General features: G+C 40.9%; 1 protein-coding gene across 1 annotated transcript in view; it reads right to left on the minus strand.

Annotated features, from left to right (window-relative positions):
* LOC126249242 (titin homolog) overlaps positions 1 to 16391 on the minus strand; it is a 191132-nt gene that overhangs the window by 84019 nt on the left and 90722 nt on the right. Inside the window, exons 16-20 of the mRNA XM_049950900.1 lie at positions 15640 to 15876; positions 12036 to 12272; positions 8433 to 8669; positions 4830 to 5066; positions 1227 to 1463 (exon numbers count right to left, since the gene is read on the minus strand). Coding sequence (XP_049806857.1) covers positions 1227 to 1463; positions 4830 to 5066; positions 8433 to 8669; positions 12036 to 12272; positions 15640 to 15876 — 1185 coding nt within the window. The remainder of the gene's footprint in view (positions 1 to 1226; positions 1464 to 4829; positions 5067 to 8432; positions 8670 to 12035; positions 12273 to 15639; positions 15877 to 16391) is intronic.

A 16391-nucleotide genomic window follows, 5' to 3' on the forward strand; every position in this document is an offset into this window, starting at 1 on the left:
GAAAAACACGCACGTCTTTCCTGTTACCAAGAAGAGGTGTAGCGCAGATACCCACAACTGTATACCTATATCATCGACGTCAGTCTGTTATAGAATTATCGAACATGCTTTATGCTCAAGACTTATGACATTTTTTCGTTACGAAATACTCCTCCATAAAAAGGAAAATCGATTCCCCTAACAGAGATCGCACGAAACCTGGCTTGCGCTTTTCCTCCATGAGGTCAATTGCCTGCTAGGTATCGGCCCTCTGGTTGATGACGTTTTCCTTGGCTTCAGATAGACATTTAAGAAGGTTCTACTTTGGCGCTTAGTGAAAACACTTGAGCTTTTCAAGAATCGGACCACATTTGCGCTTTTTTCGTTCTAATCTTGAATACTGTTCATCAGTACAGAGTCTTTACAGTATAGGGCTCACAGAAGATGTGGATATCCTCCAAAGAAGAGGAAATCGTTTGTCGCTTAGTGGGGGCGAGAAACGTAACACAGATTCACAATAAAGTCCATCGGAATACGTTACAAGAGATGTTATGTGCATTACGAAGGGGTTTACTATGGAAATTGCGAGAGATCGCTTTCAGAAAAGAGTCAGTCAATATATTACTCCTTCCCAGGGGTTTATAGTACAATGACCAGAATATAAAATTGCGAGGCAGTAGAGCAAATACAGAGGCTAACATACAATCATTCTACTTACGCGCCGTTCACTAATGGATCGGCGTATTGTGGAATCATTTAATGGTACCAGGACAATCCAGTACCCTCCGCCTCATACTTTGAGGTGGCCTTCGACGTATGATTCCAATGTACATACAGATACGATGCCTAGATAGCTACTCAAACAGTAAAAATAGTTAAATTTTGATTAATCCCGTTAGTGAGCACTAAATACCACAATCGCTTTACACTTCTAACAGTAGGTACAGAGCATAAGATAACTAAACATACAGATAGGCGTTTATGCAAAATGAGCACTATCTAATCTATTCTACTATTTTGTATCCTGAAATAGACAGTTACTATTAAATGGTTCCTTTCTGATGAATGCAAGATCTCTGTATGCTGCATGTTTTCAAAGTGCAGTGTTGGCTTCAAATGTTTGTATCATAGTAGAATTCTTATGAGTAAGATAGATCGTACTGGCCCTGCAATTATTACTTTAACAAGCATGCTGCAGTGTCGTTTAAGTACTTAGTCAAAGGAATATAACAGAGCGAGGAACTTGCCTCAGTGAGGACGCATGATCTGCATCCTTTAGTGTAGAAGGTCCAGCTACCGATTTCTCGGAGGCCGCGACTTCCAGCTGCGGACGCTGTGGCTTCACCCCTACATCTTCTTTTCGGTCTCGCTTCTTTCTGTGTGCCTCTCGTGGGCTTCTGTTGTCTATTTTCGCGGCCAAACTAATCTCTTCAATTGCATCAATTCCAGGCAGAATTTCTCCTTCTTCAACCTTGTGTTGCTCACTGCAAGCATCAATGAACGATTTACCTTCATGTTACAATAACATACAACATTCGAAAGTTAACATAAGAGTTCGTCAGGGCAGAATATTCGCCCCAGTACAATTTGTGATATTGAGTGTGGTCTACCCAATGGTGCCAGTCATTGAGGAAGAAATTTTATCTGTGCAACACATTTTTAGTTTAATATAACTACATCAGTTTGGCATGAGCATGCGTTACTTCAAATTTATACCTTTAACTGCTCTGGACGTGTTTACACGTGCGCGGCCGAAGTGGCCAAGCGGTTCTAGGCGCTACAGTCTACAACCGCGCGACCGCTACAGTCGCAGGTTTGAATCCTGCCTCGGGCATGGATGTGTGTGATGTCCTTAGGTTAGTTAGCTTTAAGTAGTTCAAAGTTCTAGGGGACTGATGACCTCAGATGTTACGTCCCATAGTGTTCAGAGCCATTTGAACCATTTGAACACGTGCGCCTCTGTACCTGTCCGTGTGTGCTCTGAACGTCTTTACGTATGCCACAAGTCCTTTTATTTACGCGTACACACGTTCAGTTTGCCAGGTAAAAGGACTGGAGGCGAGGGTAAACAAGGTCAGAGCACACAGGGATAGGTACAAATGCGCGCACGTTAACACGTCGAGAGCAGTTAAAGAGTTAACACTTAATATCACATTGTTTTTCTATAAGCTATATATACAAACACGTGTAAGTCACATTTCGTCTTACCTCTGTTTTACGACATGCAGTTACCAACTTGTCAATGGCAGCAGAATAGAAAAAAAATGCTACGAGGCCTGTTATATAATTCTTCCAAAAGAAATTAAAAAGTGTTTCGCATTCAGTGCTAAAGATTTTGTAGTTTCATTAGCAAAAGGTGAGTCTTACTCTTCGCTATTATTGTTAGACTTAGTGCAGCAAATAAATCCATAATATCAACAAGGTTATCACAGATAGCGAATGTTAATTAATTGTGAGTTATGTTACGCGTGAAATATCCGTCAAGACCTGTAATCGGACGCTTCCATAGACCGTCTGGGCCAGGAAATCTAGTGGTCGAGCGCTTCAGAGAGAACTTAACAGAGAATCGTTAGTAATTTTCCCAATTATGCTGTTCTAATAGAAACCAAATTCCACTTAACACGTACAGATTGCACACCATGCTATCAAAATTGGTGCCACAAACAGCTATTCACCTGACATTATTCTGAATGTCATGTGACAAAATTACATTGAGCGCATTGAGATAGAACTGGGGTAGGCAACGTCTTTGCACTTCTAGGAACAAACAGTCTTGAACGTAACGAATCAGTGAACGTAGAGGAAGATATCACTGATGATAATACTAAGACACCAACTATGACTACGGGTTTTACATGAATCTTAAGCAAGGTTGGAAAATGTTTTTGCATAGGAATAGTTTCAGGTTACAAAGTGCAGTGTATCTGAAAAGTCAATATCAAAAATCTAGTGATGAGAACGAAAACGTGCAGCACAAATGAGAAGAATTCAAAATTATCATTGAGTATGCTTCACACTAGTATCTTCTGGACAAGGTCTTCAGAGACAGGAGAAAGCCACTGTGCTTTAATTGTATTTCTAGAGAACAGCTCCATAAACAAAGGGACCGTTTGCACACAATCGAGAGATGTGAATGCCTAACACACAAACAAAAGCTGAACGAAGCGGAAGTGAGTCTAAAGAGAGCAATCAGAGAAGCGTTCCATGACCTTATAAATACGATTTTATCAAGCGATCTGAGAAAAAAGCTATAGAGATTTTAGTCAGAAGTAAAGGCAGGGAGTCGAAGACATCTACTGATTCAGTCACAGTCGATACTGGAACCGAAAAGGAAGATAATCTACAGAATGCCGAAATACTAATTGCGGTCTTCTGACATTGTTTCACCATGCTGGGTCGTAACACTGTCTTTCCTTTGATTCATCGCGAGAATGTCGAAACAGCCCATACTGAGATAATTGGAGGGAGAATGAAAAAGCAACTTCAATCGCTTAATAGTGGAATGGCATCATGACAAAATGAGATACCTATAACATTCTACAAATAATATCTCAAAGGTCTTGCACCCTTTATAGCAAGAGTTTATCGTAGATCACTTGAGCAACGAACGGTACCTAGTGATTCGAAAAACACGCACGTCTTTCCTGTTACCAAGAAGAGGTGTAGCGCAGATACCCACAACTGTATACCTATATCATCGACGTCAGTCTGTTATAGTATTATCGAACATGCTTTATGCTCAAGACTTATGACATTTTTTCGTTACGAAATACTCCTCCATAAAAAGGAAAATCGATTCCACTAACAGAGATCGCACGAAACCTGGCTTGCGCTTTTCCTCCATGAGGTCAATTGCCTGTTAGGTATCGGCGCTCTGGTTGATGACGTTTTCCTTGGCTTCAGATAGACATTTAAGGAGGTTCTACATTGGCGCTTAGTGAAAACACTTGAGCTTTTCAAGAATCTGACCACATTTGCGCTTTTTTCGTTCGAATCTTGACTACTGTTCATCAGTACAGAGTCTTTACAGTACAGGGCTCAAGGAAGATGTGGATATCATCCAAAGAAGAGGAAATCGTTTGTCGCTTAGTGGGGGCAAGAAACGTAACATAGATTCTCAATAAAGTCCATCGGAATACATTAAAAGAGATGTTATGTGCATTACGAAGGGGTTTACTATGGAAATTGCGAGAGATCGCTTTCAGAAAAGAGTCAGTCAATATATTACTCCTTCCCAGGGGTTTATAGTACAATGACCAGAATATAAAATTGCGAGGCAGTAGAGCAAATGCAGAGGATAACAGACAACCTTTCAACTCACGCGCCGTTCACTAATGGATCGGCGTAGGGTGGAATCACTTAATGGTACCAGGACAATCCAGTACCCTCCGCCACATACTTTGAGGTGGCTTTCGAGGTATGATGCCGATGTACACACAGATACGATGCCTAGATAGCTACTCAAACAGTAAAAATAGTTAAATTTTGAATAATCCCGTTAGAGAGCACTAAATACCACAATCGCTTTACACTTCTAACAGTAGGTACAGAGCATAAGATAACTAAACATATAGATAGGCGTTTATGCTAAATGAGCACTATCTAATCTATTCTACTATTTTGTATCCTGAAATAGACAGTTACAATTAAATGGTTCCTTTCTGATGAATGCAAGATCTCTGTATGCTGCATGTTTTCAAAGTGCAGTGTTGGCTTCAAATGTTTGTATCATAGTAGAATTCTTATGAGTAAGATAGATCGTACTGGCCCTGCAATTATTACTTTAACAAGCATGCTGCAGTGTCGTTTAAGTACTTAGTCAAAGGAATATGACAGAGCGAGGAACTTGCCTCAGTGAGGACGCATGATCTGCATCCTTTAGTGTAGAAGGTCCAGCTACCGATTTCTCGGGGGCCGCGACATCCAGCTGCGGACGCTGTGGCTTCACCCCTACATCTTCTTTTCGGTCTTGGTTCTTTTTGTGTGCCTCTCGTGGGCTTCTAGTGTCTATTCTCGTGGCCGAACTAATTTCTTCAATTGCATCAATTCCAGGCAGAATTTCTCCTTCTTCAACCTTGTGTTGCTCACTACAAGCATCAATGAACGATTTACCTTCATGTTACAATAACATACAACATTCGAAAGTTAACATAACAGTTCGTCAGAGCAGAATATTCGCCCCAGTACAATTTGTGATATTCAGTGTGGTCTACCCAATGGTGCCAGTCATTGAGGAAGAAATTTTATCTGTGCAACACATTTTTAGTTTAATATAACTACATCAGTTTGGCATGAGCATGCGTTACTTCAAATTTATACCTTTAACTGCTCTGGACGTGTTTACACGTGCGCGGCCGAAGTGGCCAAGCGGTTCTAGGCGCTACAGTCTACAACCGCGCGACCGCTACAGTCGCAGGTTTGAATTCTGCCTCGGCCATGGATGTGTGTGATGTCCTTAGGTTAGTTAGCTTTAAGTAGTTCAAAGTTCTAGGGGACTGATGACCTCAGATGTTACGTCCCATAGTGTTCAGAGCCATTTGAACCATTTGAACACGTGCGCCTCTGTACCTGTCCGTGTGTGCTCTGAACGTCTTTACGTATGCCACAAGTCCTTTTATTTACGGGTACACACGTTCAGTTTGCCAGGTAAAAGGACTGGAGGCGAGGGTAAACAAGGTCAGAGCACACAGGGATAGGTACAAATGCGCGCACGTTAACACGTCGAGAGCAGTTAAAGAGTTAACACTTAATATCACATTGTTTTTCTATAAGCTATATATACAAACACGTGTAAGTCACATTTCGTGTTACCTCTGTTTTACGACATGCAGTTACCAACTTGTCAATGGCAGCAGAATAGAAAAAAAAGCTACGAGGCCTGTTATATAATTCTTCCAAAAGAAATTAAAAAGTATTTCGCATTCAGTGCTAAAGATTTTGTAGTTTCAATAGCAAAAGGTGAGTCTTACTCTTCGCTATAATTGTTAGACTTAGTGCAGCAAAGAAATCCATAATATCAACAAGGTTATCACAGATAGCGAAAGTTAATTAATTGTGAGTGATGTTACGCATGAAATATCCGTCAAGACCTGTAATCGGACGCTTCCATAGACCGTCTGGGCCAGGAAATCTAGTGGTCGAGCGCTTCAGAGAGAACTTAACAGAGAATCGTTAGTAATTTTCCCAATTATGCTGTTCTAATAGAAACCAAATTCCACTTAACACGTACAGATTGCACACCATGCTATCAAAATTGGTGCCACAAACAGCTATTCACCTGACATTATTCTGAATGTCATGTGACAAAATTACATTGAGCGCATTGAGATAGAACTGGGGTAGGCAACGTCTTTGCACTTCTAGGAACAAACAGTCTTGAACGTAACGAATCAGTGAACGTAGAGGAAGATATCACTGATGATAATACTAAGACACCAACTATGACTACAGGTTTTACATGAATCTTAAGCAAGGTTGGAAAATGTTTTTGCATAGGAATAGTTTCAGGTTACAAAGTGCAGTGTATCTGAAAAGTCAATATCAAAAATCCAATGATGAGAACGAAAACGTGCAACACAAATGAGAAGAATTCAAAATTATCATTAAGTATGCTTCACACTAGTATCTTCTGGACAAGGTCTTCAGAGACAGGAGAAAGCCACTGTGCTTTAATTGTATTTCTAGAGAACAGCTCCATAAACAAAGGGACCTTTTGCACACAATCGAGAGATGTGAATGCCTAACACACAAACAAAAGCTGAACGAAGCGGAAGTGAGTCTAAAGAGAGCAATCAGAGAAGCGTTCCATGACCTTATACATATGATTTTATCAAGCGATCTGAGAAAAAAGCTAAAGAGATTTTAGTCAGATGTAAAGTCAAGTGAGTTGAAGACATCTACTGATTCAGTCACAGTCGATACTCGAACCGAAAAGGAAGATAACCTACAGAATGCCGAAATACTAATTGCGGTCTTCTGACATTGTTTCACCGTGCAGGGTCGTAACACTGTCTTTCCTTTGATTCATCGCGAGAACGTCGAAACAGCCCATACTGAGATAATTGGAGGGAGAATGAAAAAGCAAATTCAATCGCTTAATTGTGGAATGGCATCAGGACAAAATGAGATACCTATAACATTCTACAAATAATATCTCAAAGGTCTTGCACCCTTTATAGCAAGAGTTTATCGTAGAACACTTGAGCAACGAACGGTACCTAGTGATTCGAAAAACACGCACGTCTTTCCTGTTACCAAGAAGAGGTGTAGCGCAGATACCCACAACTGTATACCTATATCATCGACGTCAGTCTGTTATAGAATTATCGAACATGCTTTATGCTCAAGACTTATGACATTTTTTCGTTACGAAATACTCCTCCATAAAAAGGAAAATCGATTCCCCTAACAGAGATCGCACGAAACCTGGCTTGCGCTTTTCCTCCATGAGGTCAATTGCCTGCTAGGTATCGGCCCTCTGGTTGATGACGTTTTCCTTGGCTTCAGATAGACATTTAAGAAGGTTCTACTTTGGCGCTTAGTGAAAACACTTGAGCTTTTCAAGAATCGGACCACATTTGCGCTTTTTTCGTTCTAATCTTGAATACTGTTCATCAGTACAGAGTCTTTACAGTATAGGGCTCACAGAAGATGTGGATATCCTCCAAACAAGAGGAAATCGTTTGTCGCTTAGTGGGGGCGAGAAACGTAACACAGATTCACAATAAAGTCCATCGGAATACGTTACAAGAGATGTTATGTGCATTACGAAGGGGTTTACTATGGAAATTGCGAGAGATCGCTTTCAGAAAAGAGTCAGTCAATATATTACTCCTTCCCAGGGGTTTATAGTACAATGACCAGAATATAAAATTGCGAGGCAGTAGAGCAAATACAGAGGCTAACATACAATCATTCTACTTACGCGCCGTTCACTAATGGATCGGCGTATTGTGGAATCATTTAATGGTACCAGGACAATCCAGTACCCTCCGCCTCATACTTTGAGGTGGCCTTCGACGTATGATTCCAATGTACATACAGATACGATGCCTAGATAGCTACTCAAACAGTAAAAATAGTTAAATTTTGATTAATCCCGTTAGTGAGCACTAAATACCACAATCGCTTTACACTTCTAACAGTAGGTACAGAGCATAAGATAACTAAACATACAGATAGGCGTTTATGCAAAATGAGCACTATCTAATCTATTCTACTATTTTGTATCCTGAAATAGACAGTTACTATTAAATGGTTCCTTTCTGATGAATGCAAGATCTCTGTATGCTGCATGTTTTCAAAGTGCAGTGTTGGCTTCAAATGTTTGTATCATAGTAGAATTCTTATGAGTAAGATAGATCGTACTGGCCCTGCAATTATTACTTTAACAAGCATGCTGCAGTGTCGTTTAAGTACTTAGTCAAAGGAATATAACAGAGCGAGGAACTTGCCTCAGTGAGGACGCATGATCTGCATCCTTTAGTGTAGAAGGTCCAGCTACCGATTTCTCGGAGGCCGCGACTTCCAGCTGCGGACGCTGTGGCTTCACCCCTACATCTTCTTTTCGGTCTCGCTTCTTTCTGTGTGCCTCTCGTGGGCTTCTGTTGTCTATTCTCGCGGCCAAACTAATCTCTTCAATTGCATCAATTCCAGGCAGAATTTCTCCTTCTTCAACCTTGTGTTGCTCACTGCAAGCATCAATGAACGATTTACCTTCATGTTACAATAACATACAACATTCGAAAGTTAACATAAGAGTTCGTCAGGGCAGAATATTCGCCCCAGTACAATTTGTGATATTGAGTGTGGTCTACCCAATGGTGCCAGTCATTGAGGAAGAAATTTTATCTGTGCAACACATTTTTAGTTTAATATAACTACATCAGTTTGGCATGAGCATGCGTTACTTCAAATTTATACCTTTAACTGCTCTGGACGTGTTTACACGTGCGCGGCCGAAGTGGCCAAGCGGTTCTAGGCGCTACAGTCTACAACCGCGCGACCGCTACAGTCGCAGGTTTGAATCCTGCCTCGGGCATGGATGTGTGTGATGTCCTTAGGTTAGTTAGCTTTAAGTAGTTCAAAGTTCTAGGGGACTGATGACCTCAGATGTTACGTCCCATAGTGTTCAGAGCCATTTGAACCATTTGAACACGTGCGCCTCTGTACCTGTCCGTGTGTGCTCTGAACGTCTTTACGTATGCCACAAGTCCTTTTATTTACACGTACACACGTTCAGTTTGCCAGGTAAAAGGACTGGAGGCGAGGGTAAACAAGGTCAGAGCACACAGGGATGGGTACAAATGCGCGCACGTTAACACGTCGAGAGCAGTTAAAGAGTTAACACTTAATATCACATTGTTTTTCTATAAGCTATATATACAAACACGTGTAAGTCACATTTCGTCTTACCTCTGTTTTACGACATGCAGTTACCAACTTGTCAATGGCAGCAGAATAGAAAAAAAAGCTACGAGGCCTGTTATATAATTCTTCCAAAAGAAATTAAAAAGCATTTCGCATTCAGTGCTAAAGATTTTGTAGTTTCAATAGCAAAAGGTGAGTCTTACTCTTCGCTATAATTGTTAGACTTAGTGCAGCAAAGAAATCCATAATATCAACAAGGTTATCACAGATAGCGAAAGTTAATTAATTGTGAGTGATGTTACGCGTGAAATATCCGTCAAGACCTGTAATCGGACGCTTCCATAGACCGTCTGGGCCAGGAAATCTAGTGGTCGAGCGCTTCAGAGAGAACTTAACAGAGAATCGTTAGTAATTTTCCCAATTATGCTGTTCTAATAGAAACCAAATTCCACTTAACACGTACAGATTGCACACCATGCTATCAAAATTGGTGCCACAAACAGCTATTCACGTGACATTATTCTGAATGTCATGTGACAAAATTAAATTGAGCGCATTGAGATAGAACTGGGGTAGGCAACGTCTTTGCACTTCTAGGAACAAACAGTCTTGAACGTAACGAATCAGTGAACGTAGAGGAAGATATCACTGATGATAATGCTAAGACACCAACTACGACTACGGGTTTTACATGAATCTTAAGCAAGGTTGGAAAATGTTTTTGCATAGGAATAGTTTCAGGTTACAAAGTGCAGTGTATCTGAAAAGTCAATATCAAAAATCTAGTGATGAGAACGAAAACGTGCAGCACAAATGAGAAGAATTCAAAATTATCATTGAGTATGCTTCACACTAGTATCTTCTGGACAAGGTCTTCAGAGACAGGAGAAAGCCACTGTGCTTTAATTGTATTTCTAGAGAACAGCTCCATAAACAAAGGGACCTTTTGCACACAATCGAGAGATGTGAATGCCTAACACACAAACAAAAGCTGAACGAAGCGGAAGTGAGTCTAAAGAGAGCAATCAGAGAAGCGTTCCATGACCTTATACATATGATTTTATCAAGCGATCTGAGAAAAAAGCTAAAGAGATTTTAGTCAGATGTAAAGTCAAGTGAGTTGAAGACATCTACTGATTCAGTCACAGTCGATACTCGAACCGAAAAGGAAGATAACCTACAGAATGCCGAAATACTAATTGCGGTCTTCTGACATTGTTTCACCGTGCAGGGTCGTAACACTGTCTTTCCTTTGATTCATCGCGAGAACGTCGAAACAGCCCATACTGAGATAATTGGAGGGAGAATGAAAAAGCAAATTCAATCGCTTAATAGTGGAATGGCATCAGGACAAAATGAGATACCTATAACATTCTACAAATAATATCTCAAAGGTCTTGCACCCTTTATAGCAAGAGTTTATCGTAGAACACTTGAGCAACGAACGGTACCTAGTGATTCGAAAAACACGCACGTCTTTCCTGTTACCAAGAAGAGGTGTAGCGCAGATACCCACAACTGTATACCTATATCATCGACGTCAGTCTGTTATAGAATTATCGAACATGCTTTATGCTCAAGACTTATGACATTTTTTCGTTACGAAATACTCCTCCATAAAAAGGAAAATCGATTCCCCTAACAGAGATCGCACGAAACCTGGCTTGCGATTTTCCTCCATGAGGTCAATTGCCTGCTAGGTATCGGCCCTCTGGTTGATGACGTTTTCCTTGGCTTCAGATAGACATTTAAGAAGGTTCTACTTTGGCGCTTAGTGAAAACACTTGAGCTTTTCAAGAATCGGACCACATTTGCGCTTTTTTCGTTCTAATCTTGAATACTGTTCATCAGTACAGAGTCTTTACAGTATAGGGCTCACAGAAGATGTGGATATCCTCCAAACAAGAGGAAATCGTTTGTCGCTTAGTGGGGGCGAGAAACGTAACACAGATTCACAATAAAGTCCATCGGAATACGTTACAAGAGATGTTATGTGCATTACGAAGGGGTTTACTATGGAAATTGCGAGAGATCGCTTTCAGAAAAGAGTCAGTCAATATATTACTCCTTCCCAGGGGTTTATAGTACAATGACCAGAATATAAAATTGCGAGGCAGTAGAGCAAATACAGAGGCTAACATACAATCATTCTACTTACGCGCCGTTCACTAATGGATCGGCGTATTGTGGAATCATTTAATGGTACCAGGACAATCCAGTACCCTCCGCCTCATACTTTGAGGTGGCCTTCGACGTATGATTCCAATGTACATACAGATACGATGCCTAGATAGCTACTCAAACAGTAAAAATAGTTAAATTTTGATTAATCCCGTTAGTGAGCACTAAATACCACAATCGCTTTACACTTCTAACAGTAGGTACAGAGCATAAGATAACTAAACATACAGATAGGCGTTTATGCAAAATGAGCACTATCTAATCTATTCTACTATTTTGTATCCTGAAATAGACAGTTACTATTAAATGGTTCCTTTCTGATGAATGCAAGATCTCTGTATGCTGCATGTTTTCAAAGTGCAGTGTTGGCTTCAAATGTTTGTATCATAGTAGAATTCTTATGAGTAAGATAGATCGTACTGGCCCTGCAATTATTACTTTAACAAGCATGCTGCAGTGTCGTTTAAGTACTTAGTCAAAGGAATATAACAGAGCGAGGAACTTGCCTCAGTGAGGACGCATGATCTGCATCCTTTAGTGTAGAAGGTCCAGCTACCGATTTCTCGGAGGCCGCGACTTCCAGCTGCGGACGCTGTGGCTTCACCCCTACATCTTCTTTTCGGTCTCGCTTCTTTCTGTGTGCCTCTCGTGGGCTTCTGTTGTCTATTCTCGCGGCCAAACTAATCTCTTCAATTGCATCAATTCCAGGCAGAATTTCTCCTTCTTCAACCTTGTGTTGCTCACTGCAAGCATCAATGAACGATTTACCTTCATGTTACAATAACATACAACATTCGAAAGTTAACATAAGAGTTCGTCAGGGCAGAATATTCGCCCCAGTACAATTTGTGATATTGAGTGTGGTCTACCCAATGGTGCCAGTCATTGAGGAAGAAATTTTATCTGTGCAACACATTTTTAGTTTAATATAACTACATCAGTTTGGCATGAGCATGCGTTACTTCAAATTTATACCTTTAACTGCTCTGGACGTGTTTACACGTGCGCGGCCGAAGTGGCCAAGCGGTTCTAGGCGCTACAGTCTACAACCGCGCGACCGCTACAGTCGCAGGTTTGAATCCTGCCTCGGGCATGGATGTGTGTGATGTCCTTAGGTTAGTTAGCTTTAAGTAGTTCAAAGTTCTAGGGGACTGATGACCTCAGATGTTACGTCCCATAGTGTTCAGAGCCATTTGAACCATTTGAACACGTGCGCCTCTGTACCTGTCCGTGTGTGCTCTGAACGTCTTTACGTATGCCACAAGTCCTTTTATTTACACGTACACACGTTCAGTTTGCCAGGTAAAAGGACTGGAGGCGAGGGTAAACAAGGTCAGAGCACACAGGGATAGGTACAAATGCGCGCACGTTAACACGTCGAGAGCAGTTAAAGAGTTAACACTTAATATCACATTGTTTTTCTATAAGCTATATATACAAACACGTGTAAGTCACATTTCGTGTTACCTCTGTTTTACGACATGCAGTTACCAACTTGTCAATGGCAGCAGAATAGAAAAAAAAGCTACGAGGCCTGTTATATAATTCTTCCAAAAGAAATTAAAAAGCATTTCGCATTCAGTGCTAAAGATTTTGTAGTTTCAATAGCAAAAGGTGAGTCTTACTCTTCGCTATAATTGTTAGACTTAGTGCAGCAAAGAAATCCATAATATCAACAAGGTTATCACAGATAGCGAAAGTTAATTAATTGTGAGTGATGTTACGCGTGAAATATCCGTCAAGACCTGTAATCGGACGCTTCCATAGACCGTCTGGGCCAGGAAATCTAGTGGTCGAGCGCTTCAGAGAGAACTTAACAGAGAATCGTTAGTAATTTTCCCAATTATGCTGTTCTAATAGAAACCAAATTCCACTTAACACGTACAGATTGCACACCATGCTATCAAAATTGGTGCCACAAACAGCTATTCACGTGACATTATTCTGAATGTCATGTGACAAAATTACATTGAGCGCATTGAGATAGAACTGGGGTAGGCAACGTCTTTGCACTTCTAGGAACAAACAGTCTTGAACGTAACGAATCAGTGAACGTAGAGGAAGATATCACTGATGATAAGGCTAAGACACCAACTACGACTACGGGTTTTACATGAATCTTAAGCAAGGTTGGAAAATGTTTTTGCATAGGAATAGTTTCAGGTTACAAAGTGCAGTGTATCTGAAAAGTCAATATCAAAAATCTAGTGATGAGAACGAAAACGTGCAGCACAAATGAGAAGAATTCAAAGTTATCATTGAGTATGCTTCACACTAGTATCTTCTGGACAAGGTCTTCAGAGACAGGAGAAAGCCACTGTGCTTTAATTGTATTTCTAGAGAACAGCTCCATAAACAAAGGGACCTTTTGCACACAATCGAGAGATGTGAATGCCTAACACACAAACAAAAGCTGAACGAAGCGGAAGTGAGTCTAAAGAGAGCAATCAGAGAAGCGTTCCATGACCTTATACATATGATTTTATCAAGCGCTCTGAGAAAAAAGCTAAAGAGATTTTAGTCAGATGTAAAGTCAAGTGAGTTGAAGACATCTACTGATTCAGTCACAGTCGATACTCGAACCGAAAAGGAAGATAACCTACAGAATGCCGAAATACTAATTGCGGTCTTCTGACATTGTTTCACCGTGCAGGGTCGTAACACTGTCTTTCCTTTGATTCATCGCGAGAACGTCGAAACAGCCCATACTGAGATAATTGGAGGGAGAATGAAAAAGCAAATTCAATCGCTTAATAGTGGAATGGCATCAGGACAAAATGAGATACCTATAACATTCTACAAATAATATCTCAAAGGTCTTGCACCCTTTATAGCAAGAGTTTATCGTAGATCACTTGAGCAACGAACGGTACCTAGTGATTCGAAAAACACGCACGTCTTTCCTGTTACCAAGAAGAGGTGTAGCGCAGATACCCACAACTGTATACCTATATCATCGACGTCAGTGTGTTATAGAATTATCGAACATGCTTTATGCTCAAGACTTATGACATTTTTTCGTTACGAAATACTCCTCCATAAAAAGGAAAATCGATTCCCCTAACAGAGATCGCACGAAACCTGGCTTGCGATTTTCCTCCATGAGGTCAATTGCCTGCTAGGTATCGGCCCTCTGGTTGATGACGTTTTCCTTGGCTTCAGATAGACATTTAAGAAGGTTCTACTTTGGCGCTTAGTGAAAACACTTGAGCTTTTCAAGAATCGGACCACATTTGCGCTTTTTTTCGTTCTAATCTTGAATACTGTTCATCAGTACAGAGTCTTTACAGTATAGGGCTCACAGAAGATGTGGATATCCTCCAAAGAAGAGGAAATCGTTTGTCGCTTAGTGGGGGCGAGAAACGTAACACAGATTCACAATAAAGTCCATCGGAATACGTTACAAGAGATGTTATGTGCATTACGAAGGGGTTTACTATGGAAATTGCGAGAGATCGCTTTCAGAAATGAGTCAGTCAATATATTACTCCTTCCCAGGGGTTTATAGTACAATGACCAGAATATAAAATTGCGAGGCAGTAGAGCAAATACAGAGGCTAACAGACAATCATTCTACTTACGCGCCGTTCACTAATGGATCGGCGTATTGTGGAATCATTTAATGGTACCAGGACAATCCAGTACCCTCCGCCTCATACTTTGAGGTGGCTTTCGACGTATGATTCCAATGTACATACAGATACGATGCCTAGATAGCTACTCAAACAGTAAAAATAGTTAAATTTTGAATAATCCCGTTAGAGAGCACTAAATACCACAATCGCTTTACACTTCTAACTGTAGGTACAGAGCATAAGATAACTAAACATACAGATAGGCGTTTATGCAAAATGAGCACTATCTAATCTATTCTACTATTTTGTATCCTGAAATAGACAGTTACTATTAAATGGTTCCTTTCTGATGAATGCAAGATCTCTGTATGCTGCATGTTTTCAAAGTGCAGTGTTGGCTTCAAATGTTTGTATCATAGTAGAATTCTTATGAGTAAGATAGATCGTACTGGCCCTGCTATTATTACTTTAACAAGCATGCTGCAGTGTCGTTTAAGTACTTAGTCAAAGGAATATAACAGAGCGAGGAACTTGCCTCAGTGAGGACGCATGATCTGCATCCTTTAGTGTAGAAGGTCCAGCTACCGATTTCTCGGAGGCCGCGACTTCCAGCTGCGGACGCTGTGGCTTCACCCCTACATCTTCTTTTCGGTCTCGCTTCTTTCTGTGTGCCTCTCGTGGGCTTCTGTTGTCTATTCTCGCGGCCAAACTAATCTCTTCAATTGCATCAATTCCAGGCAGAATTTCTCCTTCTTCAACCTTGTGTTGCTCACTGCAAGCATCAATGAACGATTTACCTTCATGTTACAATAACATACAACATTCGAAAGTTAACATAACAGTTCGTCAGGGCAGAATATTCGCCCCAGTACAATTTGTGATATTCAGTGTGGTCCACCCAATGGTGCCAGTCATTGAGGAAGAAATTTTATCTGTGCAACACATTTTTAGTTTAATATAACTACATCAGTTTGGCATGAGCATGCGTTACTTCAAATTTATACCTTTAACTGCTCTGGACGTGTTTACACGTGCGCGGCCGAAGTGGCCAAGCGGTTCTAGGCGCTACAGTCTACAACCGCGCGACCGCTACAGTCGCAGGTTTGAATCCTGCCTCGGGCATGGATGTGTGTGATGTCCTTAGGTTAGTTAGCTTTAAGTAGTTCAAAGTTCTAGGGGACTGATGACCTCAGATGTTACGTCCCATAGTGTTCAGAGCCATTTGAACCATTTGAACACGTGCGCCTCTGTACCTGTCCGTGTGTGCTCTGAACGTCTTTACGTATG

This window comes from Schistocerca nitens, chromosome 3, assembly GCF_023898315.1.
Source record: "Schistocerca nitens isolate TAMUIC-IGC-003100 chromosome 3, iqSchNite1.1, whole genome shotgun sequence".
In the NCBI taxonomy this organism is placed as follows: Eukaryota; Metazoa; Arthropoda; class Insecta; order Orthoptera; family Acrididae; genus Schistocerca; species Schistocerca nitens.